The 9723-nt window shown below is 64.9% G+C and overlaps 1 protein-coding gene across 2 annotated transcripts; it reads left to right on the plus strand.

The window, feature by feature from the left end:
* Positions 1-164: 164 nt before the first annotated feature.
* On the plus strand, positions 165-8510 carry RNF166 (ring finger protein 166). Of its 2 annotated transcripts, XM_029209899.1 has the most exons (6): positions 165-365; positions 4360-4516; positions 5654-5766; positions 6169-6283; positions 6374-6481; positions 7300-8317. In XM_029209899.1, the coding sequence occupies exons 1-6, from the start codon at positions 211-213 to the stop codon at positions 7363-7365; spliced, it is 714 nt and encodes a 237-aa protein (XP_029065732.1). In that variant the 5' UTR covers positions 165-210; the 3' UTR covers positions 7366-8317. The 2 variants fall into 2 exon arrangements, with proteins under 2 accessions (XP_029065732.1, XP_029065722.1); XM_029209889.1 differs by having other exon boundaries at positions 168-365; positions 6374-8510.
* The last annotated feature ends 1213 nt before the right edge of the window (positions 8511-9723 follow it).

Here is a 9723-nt window from a genome sequence, read left to right on the forward strand (position 1 = left end):
TCATCAAGGCGCCGGCGCGGCCGTGACGCGCGGGCGAGGGGCGGGCGCTCCCTATGACGTCATCCCGGCGCCGGCGCGGCCATGACGCGCAGGCCGGGGGCGGGCGCTCCCTATGACGTCAACTCGGAGCCGGCGCGGCCGTGACGCGCAGGCCGGGCCGGGCCGGGCCTGGCCGGGACAGGGGCGGCGGCGGCGGGCCGGGCCCCGGGGATGGCGATGTTCCGCAGCCTGGTGGCCTCGGCTCAGCAGCGGCAGCCGCCGGGCGGGCCCGCGGGCGGCGACAGCGGCCTGGAGGCGCAGTACAGCTGCCCCATCTGCCTGGAAGTCTACCATCGGCCCGTGGCCATCGGCAGCTGCGGACACACGTGAGTGCGCCGGCCTCCGGGAGGCCGCGGGGTCGGGCGACGCCGCGGGGAGCGCTCTGCAGCCGCCTCGGCGCGCGAGGACTCGGTCGGGGGGCGCGGGTCTCCCCGCGCAGGGCCGTTTCTGCCCTCTGGGCGCGTCCATCCCCCTCAGCCCAGCCTCCTGCCCGCCCGTCCGCCCGCCCCGGGCTCTCGATCCGATCACCCCGTCGGCAGACAGGACCGACCTGCAGCCCTGCCCGATCTCTAACGGGCAGTGCCCGGGGCCGCTGACGGCATAGATGAGCCTCCCCGGGGACTCACAGGGCAGCGGGCACGACCTCTGCGCCGGTCGCCTTCCATCTGGTCCCGTGGAGACTGCGGTGGGCAGTTGTAAATAAATGCCTTGTGCCTTTTGCCGTCAACTCTGTTTTGGACCCGCTGTCTGCTTGTTTTGACTGCAGAAGAGAGGAGTTCCCTAAAGTTTGGGCAGGGGCTTGTTTGGAGTCTGGTGCTGTTTTGTTCTGTTGGAGAACTTGGGTCACATCGATCACTGAGCAGCCAGGCAGGCTAGCCCTCGGGGGACCAGATGCCACACATCTTGCTAGGGTTTCCGGCTGTGCCAGGGCCGGGTTGTTTCAGGAACAGAAACCTGCGGATGTGGCTCTCCTCCCAGCCAAGTGCTGCACTCAAGGCTTCTGGGAGCTGCCAGCCTGTTTGGGAGGGGGCTGAGATCAGGGTGTTGGCTCTCCAACTCTCTGGAGTGGCTGAAAAATACAGCTCTTGAGTGAAATTAGCAGGGTGGGGAGAGGGGGCAGGAGGGCTTGGCTGCCAGCGGAGCTGCTGAGGAGGTGGGGCCGAGGTTCACCCAGGCTCGGTCTTTGAACGTTTTGCAAACAAAGGCAGATGACCTGGAAGGTTCCTGATACAAAGAGGGAGTTGCAGCCGCTGGGTGTGTGTGCTGCTCAGCTCACCCAGGGAGGTGGCAGGAACCGTGTCCGGAGCCAGCAAGCCTTCACACACACACACACACACACACACACACACTGGCAGGCAGCACAGGGACCTACCTGCCCACACTGGGAGAGCACTGCTGATTTGTCCTGAAGGCGCTGTGCCTCACTCTTTCATGCTGTGTGTGGCGTTTTGGCAGAGGCAGCCCCTGCACAGCACTTCTCTTGTCAGCACACAGCAGTGGGTGTTGTCAAGTGTGTTCAGCTTCTTCCAGCCCATCCCTGGGAGAGCTGTAGCGATTGTCCCAGGCCCAACTTTAGAAAGCCTTTCCCGGGCTTCGGGTTGTATCAACACTCACCCAACCCTGGGCTGTGGTGTTTCGGGCCTCTGGTCAGCACGAATCTGGTTTCTATTTTTCCAAATAAGTCTTTTCTTAAAAGGTGGTTTTCAGAATACAGAAATACACAAACTGCTGTGCAAGCATATTCTTCTATAAACCCCGCTTCCCCGTGCTCTTCTTGGCAGAATCTGTCCCCTCTTCTCCTGTTTCTGAGGCTGGTCCTGCAAGAGCCTCTTCTTCAGCTTCTGCCTTAAAAAGACCTTCTCCCTGGCTCTACCTGCTGGTGTAAACAAACCTCCTGGCTGTTCCATCTCTGCCTCTTACTTTCCATAAGTTTCTTTTCCGGTGTTTTGAAGGCATGTGTGCAAATGAACATGAAAGATTTGAAGACTCACATCTCTCCTAAAAAGTTTGTCGGTGGTCTGGTTATCCACCCCTCGCCCCCACCCCCAGCTCCCTAACTGTAGCAGTCTCCTTTCACAAAATAGGTTTTCTGGAGGTGACAGCAGCCCTGCCAGGGGCCGGGACTCATGCTCCAGCATGAGACAGAAGGGGACAGGTCGTAGGGAGGACTTTTGAGCAGGAGCCCAGAGGCAGGAGGTGCCTCTGTGGAGAGTGTGGAAGCGCTCCCATGAAGTCCCCAGGGCCCCAGACAGAGCCAGTGACCTGTCATACTCAGGGGACGGCCTGGGCGGTGAGCCACATCCGGAACCAGAAGCTTCCCGGCTGTTTCCTTTTTTTTTTTTTTTATAAAGGAGTTCAGCCTTGTATGGCTTCCTCTTTTTTTTTTTTTTTAATTTATTTATTTTATTCATTTTTGGCTGCGTTGGGTCTTCATTGCTGCACGCGGGCTTTCTCTAGTTGTAGCGGGCAGGGGCTACTCTTCGTCACGGTGCGTGGGCTTCTCGTTGCGGTGGCTTCTCTTGTTGCGGAGCATGGGCTCTAGGCGCGTGGGCTTCAGTAGTTATGGCACGTGGGCTCAGTAGTTGTGGCGCACAGGTGTAGTTGCTCTGCAGCATCTTCCCGGACCAGGGCTCGAACCCACATCCCCTGCATTGGCAGGTGACTCTTAACCACAGCGCCACCAGGGAAGCCCTGTCCAGCTGTTTCCGACCCTCTGATGAGGCCTCCCTGAGGGCCAGTGTTTGGTTCTGCCGGGGCTGCCTCCAGCCTCCGTACCTCTGTCCTGAACGGAGCACGTCTTCGGGGTCCTCTGAGCGCCAGCATCCAGCTGCGCCGTGCTCCCTCTGGGCTGAGGGGTGTCCCATCATAAGGATCGGCCACCTCCTCTGTGTCCCTCGCCCGTCAGCGGACACTGGGCTGTCTCCACAGCTCTCGTGACCGGTGCTGCCGTGAGCGCTCCTGTGCGGCTTTTCCCCTGGCCTCCCCGTGGGGGCCATGGAGCCAGCACTTTCTTCCAGCGCCAGGGTGGCACGCGAGGCCTGCCCCGGCTGTGAGGCCAGTGAGAGGGACGGCCCTGGAGGACGTGCTGGAGCACTACGGGGTGGGCGCTGCTGGTAGTGCCTGGTGGGCTCTCGACAGGTGCGGACAGTGACAGGTGCGCAGGAACAGGGTGTCAGGAACCCTGCACTTTCTGATGGGCCTCAGGCCCAGCCTGGCCTTTCTTGTGTGCAAACAGTGACACCCATGGTGACGACCCAGTGGTGGCTGTTCGGAAGCCAGCGTGTAGGAGGAGGGCCTCGGGATCACCTGCGGCTGCCTCTTCCTAAAATGAGGTGAAAGTCTGAGGCAAAAGAACAGGGACCCCTGAGCTCAGGTGAGCCGCAGGCCCAGCCTGCTAGACGCACGCAGAGCGGTGCACACCCCGACACCTCATGGGTTTCTTGCAGGCCGCCAAGTTGCCGCCTTTCTCTTGGGGCCGAGCGTGTGCTCTTCTGGGCCGTGGAGCCTCCACTCCACGGCTCCCGTCTGCTAAGCGGTCCCCTTGGCGCTTCCTGCAAAGGTGGACCGAGCTGGTCCTGCGGTCAGGCTCCTGGCCCTTCGTGCCCCCACTGAGAGTGTTCGACCCGCTGCCCCACTGCCCACCGGGCAGTGCGCGTTCTTCTGCGGCACTGGGGTGTTTGTAAACACCAGCTGCCGGGGCCAAGCACACACGGGGTGCCGGGACCTGTACCTCACGACATGGCGTCTCCACGGACACGGCCAAGAGCTCAGGGCCGAGAGGGGCGCAGCCCTTCTGCCACTACGCCTCTGCTCAGGCCGAGCCAGAGCCCTTCTTGCCTGGGGAGAGGGCACTGTCCCAAGGCTGGTGACACTCCCTGGCCAGCTTTGGCCCTGCTCCATCCAATGAGTCCTGGGCCCTGGGGCCCTGCGGTTTCCTCTCACCACTGTTAGTGATTTTACTCCCCAGAGTTTCGTGGGTAGAGGGTCTCCAGGGTCCCCCATGATGTCCTGGAGTCCCCTGAGGTGGCATCATCACCGCTTGGCAGTGAGACGGACAGGTTGGGCTCTGGGCCTCCTGTAGCCAGAGCTCTTGCTGGGACCAGGGCTGCGGGGCCAGCATGGGACCTGGGGGGGCGGGGGTCACAGCTGCAGCTCAGCCCTCATCGCAGGATCGGCAGGAGTGTCCCAGAAGCCCACAGCTGGGCAGCGACCTGGGTCATCTTCTGGACAGACGGTGCCCATTCAACCCCTAGGACCCTGGCCCAGAAGCTACTGCTGACGGAGGGGAGCGCAGCCCTCAGGCCCATGTCTGCCCGGCAGGTTCTGCGGGGAGTGCCTCCAGCCGTGTCTGCAGGTGCCATCCCCCCTGTGCCCACTGTGCCGCCTGCCCTTCGACCCCAAGAAAGTGGACAAGGCCGCTCACGTGGAGAAGCAGCTTTCGTCCTACAAGGCACCCTGCCGGGGCTGCAGTAAGAAGGTACCGCAGCCTCCCTGGCCCGGGGGGCTCCGATGGGCTCGCAGGGGAGCTGGGCAGGGGCCACGTCCCTTCCCTGTTGGGCAGCCCGCCGCTCCACTCGCTTCCTGCGGGCCCTGCGTGTGGCCTGGGCTCCGGGCTGTGGCTGGCGCAGGGGCACAGGCTGAGCTGAGCCCACCCTGTCCCGGCACCCGCTGCCCGCTCAGGCGGGCACACCACTTTGTGGGGGACCCAGCCTGGGAACGGAGCTTGAACTTAGGCTTTCAGATTTTGCCATCGCTCGGGTCAACGAGTTCTTCTGAGTTATCACAGCAGGCAGCAGCCCTGCTGCTTTGTCCTCAAGGTCGAAGGTCAGACTGTCCAGGGGCCACCGTGAGCCCGCTGTGAGGGGCTGGCGCGGCCTCCTGCAGGCGCACGTGCCCCTCCCTCCCGGCATGAGAGCGGAGCAGGCTGTTGGCTCTTGTGTGAGGCGGCCCCCACCCTTGGCCTCGTGCGGGCCCGGGTGGCAGGCTTGCTCAGTGTCCCAGCCCTGGGCAGAGCCGGGGGCGGGCCGGCGTCAGGAGGGCCCCTCGAGGCGGAGCTGCCCTGCCTGCTCCCTCTCGGCCTCCGCAGTTCTGGGAACTAGGTTCCTGTGTGCGCCACCGCCACCGGGAGGGCTGCCGGGCGTCCTCCCCGGGTCGTTCCGCCTACTCTCTGCGCCGGCACCCCTCCCCTGCCCTGTGCTGAGCCGCTTCCCACCTTCGGCCAGGACGGCCACTCGGGCAGCCGAGAAGGCTGTATCTTGTTCCGTTTCCTACCTCTTGGTAAAGAGTTTGCTGGACGTTCGACTGTCCAGAATTTTGCCTGCTGGCTCCCGTTACAAGGGGTATTTTTTCCCAGTTAGACACCCTCCCTGTCCCCTCGTGGGCCGCCCCTCGCCTGCAGCTCCCCAGGGACCAGAGGCCTACTGCCCCCCGCATGGCCCCATCGTGAAGCCGTGAGCGCCTGCTTCTGGGTGCGGATCTGCAGCCTTCGGGGTCCTGAGTCTATGTCTCCCTCACTCGGCCTCTGGGCCCCACTTCTGCAGTGCTGCCGGGCCGGGGCATCGGGAGCCAGAGGCCCAGCCCTGCTGCCCGGCCCCTCCCCTCCTCTCCTCCCCAGGTGACACTGGCCAAGATGAGGGTGCACGTTGCCTCCTGCATGAAGGTCCAGGAGCAGATGGCCAACTGTCCCAAGTTCGTCCCTGTGGTGCCCACGTCCCAGCCCATCCCCAGGTAGGCCGCCTCGCCGGGGCCCCCTCTGTGGGGCAGCTCCAGGCCTACCTCGTGGGGTGGGCAGTGGGGCCCCACCCTGAGGAGGTGGGAGGGCTGCCGGCGGAGGGCCTCGCCCCCTGTGGGTAGGGGACCCCAGGAGGGCCCAAGCCAGGCCCCCACGGCTCACCTCCCAGCAAGGACGCACGGTCCCCAGATAGGCTGGGGCTGGACAGACACCTCCTCTCAGGGTGGGCAGCCGTGTCGGGGAAGCAGGGGGCCCGGGGTTAGGTGGCGGGAGGTCGCAGTGGGATGTGCAGATGGGGGCAGGGCCCCGCGGCAGCTATGGCCCACAGGGCAGGGGAGGGCGAGCCGGCCGGGCTGTAGGAAGGTGGGCAGCGCCACTCACCCCCACCCCCGCCCCAGCGCCGTCCCCAACAGGTCCACCTTCGCCTGCCCTTACTGTGGTGCCCGCAACCTGGACCAGCAGGAGTTGGTGAAGCACTGCGTGGACAGCCACCGCAGCGACCCCAGCCGCGTGGTGAGCACGCCCGCCCGCCCGCACGCCCGCCCGGCCCCGCTTGCCCGGCCCTCCCGGGCCCTGTAGGCTCACTGGCCTGCTCTGTCCCAGGTGTGTCCCATCTGCTCGGCCATGCCCTGGGGCGACCCGAGCTACAAGAGCGCCAACTTCCTGCAGCACCTGCTCCACCGGCACAAGTTCTCCTACGACACCTTCGTGGTGGGTGCCCTCCCCTTCCCTCCCCTCCCCCTCCTCCGGTGCCGGTGCTGGGTAGGTCCACGTGGCCACTAGAGGCCCGGGGGCTCTGGGGCTGTGCAGACCAGGCCCACAGCGGCCCCCTGTCCTGCGGGTCCCTCACCGCTGGGCCAGCGAGCTCTCCTCACGCGGGGCCTCCTCTTGGGGAGGTGCCGTCGCAGGGCCACCATCTCCCCAGCTCTGCACCGGGGCCTCGGCACACAGACCCCTCCACGGGGGACAGGCCCTTTCCGCGGGGAAGAGCCACGGGGACTTCTTCGCCGGGAAAACCTCCGTCTCTTCCTCTCCCTCTCCCACCTGCGGTCCCCACCTGCAGACCCTCCTGCAGGCCCTTCCCTCCCGTGCGCCCCCCAGCCCTGCTATTCTCATCCCCCGCCAGCCTCCAGCCTCCAGGCGCCAGACCCTGTGGAGTCGACCCCTCTGCTCCCTCCGCCTGTGCCTGGTCCCGATGGGTGGATGCCACGGGGATCCCTGGCTTCTCTGCTCATCTCAAGCCCCGTTCTTGAGTCTGAGGGGAAAGGACAGCTCCGATTCCGGGCGTCCAGCCCACGCAGTCCACCCAGCCCTCAGTCACTGGGCGCGGTGGCCTCCGGGCAGCCAGACCATCCCCGCAGCGCAGTTGCCGCACAGCGCCCGGGACCCCGGGACCGTGTGGGGCCGAAGGGGGGCGGGGAGGCTGGACGCGGCAGAGCCGGTCCATTTGAGGTGACAGGACCAGGGCCGGGGGGGTCGCCCTGGGAGGCCCTGGCGTCCCCGGCCCAGCTCCACTCCCTGTCTTCCAGGACTACAGCATCGATGAGGAGGCCGCCTTCCAGGCTGCCCTGGCCCTGTCTCTCTCCGAGAACTGAAGGCGCGGCCACTGGCCCATGCCTCCCGCCCCAAGGGACACGCCCCGCCAGCAGCACGCCCCGCCAGCTCCTTGGCTCAGGCCTGCCTGGGAAGGCGCCTTGAGGGCCAGGTGGAGCCTCACTGCTGCAGAAGGAGAGGCCGCGTCCCTGTCGGCTGAGCAGGTGGCCTCGGGGGGCCGGCCACTGGGATGGAGTGTGGCCGCTGTGTCTCAAAGCCATGATGTCCTCCCTGCAGAGAGGACCCTTCAGGCCCTGCCGTATCCACAGGCCTCAGCACTGAGCAGGGAAGTGCGGAGGCCCCGGCCCAGCACCTGGCAACGCTTCCCCGTCGCGTGCTCGGTACTGGCTTTTGTGATACCTAGAGGTTCCACACTTTTCTATATTATCCGGTGTGATGACCTTTTCACATTTTCTAGAGCAAAGACAGAGCAGTTACCCTTCATATTGCAATATCTGTGTTTGACTAGGAATAATAGTATTTTTATGGAATATTTACAAAATTATATTTTTTAAAAAAACAATAAAAAACGAACGGTTGTGGGATTGGTAGGGGGAGGAGAGGAGAGACGGGGCAATCGCTGTGTGCGGGGACCGAGGTGGCCACGTCCCCAGGTCACCTTGCCGTTCCCCAGGGTCACTGGGATAATCACGGGAAGAAATCACAACGCCCGGCCACTTGCAGTGGCGCTGTGTCTGCTCCTGGCCTCCCGCCTGGGTCTTGGCCTCGGCCCTGCTGTCCCTGGTCCAAAGCCGACCACCTCGCGCCCCCAGCAGGGCCGCCCCGGCAGTGGCAGAGCGCGGGGCCGGGGCAGCGACCAGGCGGTTCACAAGACGCTCATCGGCGCCCTCGTTTGGCTCGTGGCATAAATTATTGCTGTCTTTAAAAACAATTTAAATAAAATGTCTCAAAGCATCTCCAGCGACCTGGCTGGTGCGTCTCCTTCAGTGAATACTAAAGGCAGAGGGCCGGAGCGCGGCCACCGGACCGTCCTCCGCTCGAGGTCCGCGGGCACGTGTCCGTCCCCAGGCAGCTCCGGCTCAGAGAGCAGCTGGCCTCGGGGCCCCGCAGAGGCCGTTTCCGCGTCTGGGGTGGGCTGGGCTGCGGCCCCTGCTGGTCCTGCCCGCCCCCTGGACCCTGTTCCCCTCAACCTGTGCCCTCACTTGCCGGGCTGGGCACCGTCCTGAGCTTCCCCGGCCGGGGTAGTCTGAATGGGGCTGGTGCTGGGGCCCAGAGGTGGCCGTGGTGGCCTACAGGTGGCCTTTTGGATGCCATCGGGGTGAAGCCCCACTATCCCCACCCCGGTCCCCGTGCTGCAGCCGCTCTGCCCACTGCTGGCTCGAGGCGTGCCTCTGCTTCCCCGGGCAGCCTACCTGGTGCCCCAGTGTGTGCCCTCAGCCCCCAGGCCGGCACCTGGCCCTATGAAACATCCACCCAGGGACGGTGGTCTCGGGCCACCATCAGTGCCACGGGCCCCTGCTGTTCCCAGTCGCCACAGGCCTTTAAAAGCTGACAAGAATCACCTGCTGGGCTGTGCCCAGGTGGCAGGTCATCAGGGTAAGGCCAAGCCCCTGCCTCGCTCTCCGTGTCTGCCCCCCACGCAGTGTTCCAGACCCTTCCTCTATGGAGAAGCTGGATCTCGTGAGCTCAACCGTGGCAGGGCTGGGCAAGCAAAAGTCTCCACGAGAGAAGAGTTGTGACCTGGGGTGCGTTACCCCGCTTTAGAACCCTTCGTAGGAGCCACTGGCCCACCCGCCCCTCTGACCACTCTGACCCCACCGGCCGAGGATGCCACCTGCCAGCCTGTCCTTTCTGCCGCCTTCCAGAAGGAGGCCCATGACATGGTCCCTGGGGGGGCCACCCGGGCCCAGCCTCAGCCTCCCTCAGGGCTAATGGGAAAGGAAGGATGTGGCTGAAGTCCCCCTCCTGCAGGAGGATGGGGGAGCTGGGACCTCGACCACCAGGGAGGTGCACCTCCTGCCCTGCCCTGCCGACCAGCCTGCCAGCACACGGCCCCCAACTGCAAACTCCAGGCCACATTCCCGGGCCTCACCGAGCGGGGAGAGGGATGAGGGCCCGTCAGCACCCAGGGGAGCTTCAGGGTGGCCTCGGCCAGTCCCCTGGGGCCTGGAGCCAGTGGTGGCAGCGCTGGGACAGCCAGGCTCCAGATGCCAGGTACAGACGCCGCCCTGTCTCCTTTCCCCCACCCCCAGCTCAGCACCTCACTGCCCCATGACCCTCCCCTGTACCCGGCTGCCCTCCCCTGGTCCAGGACGTGTTGCTTCTTCCCCCAGCACTGCCAGCACATCCCATCTGGGACATGCAGCGGCTGTGGTTCTGGGCTGTCACTCGGGCCCATA

Source organism: Monodon monoceros, unplaced genomic scaffold (assembly GCF_005190385.1).
Source record: "Monodon monoceros isolate NGI ecotype Baffin Bay Population unplaced genomic scaffold, NGI_Narwhal_1 Super_Scaffold_10, whole genome shotgun sequence".
In the NCBI taxonomy this organism is placed as follows: Eukaryota; Metazoa; Chordata; class Mammalia; order Artiodactyla; family Monodontidae; genus Monodon; species Monodon monoceros.

Bases quoted from the DNA above. Each gene is read 5' to 3' on its own strand.
- RNF166 (XM_029209889.1), top strand. From the start codon at position 211: ATGGCGATGTTCCGCAGCCTGGTGGCCTCGGCTCAGCAGCGGCAGCCG. The intron at 366-4,359 runs GTGAGTGCGCCG...TCTGCCCGGCAG, and splicing joins ATCGGCAGCTGCGGACACAC to GTTCTGCGGGGAGTGCCTCC. The intron at 5,767-6,168 runs GTAGGCCGCCTC...CCCCCGCCCCAG, and splicing joins ACGTCCCAGCCCATCCCCAG to CGCCGTCCCCAACAGGTCCA.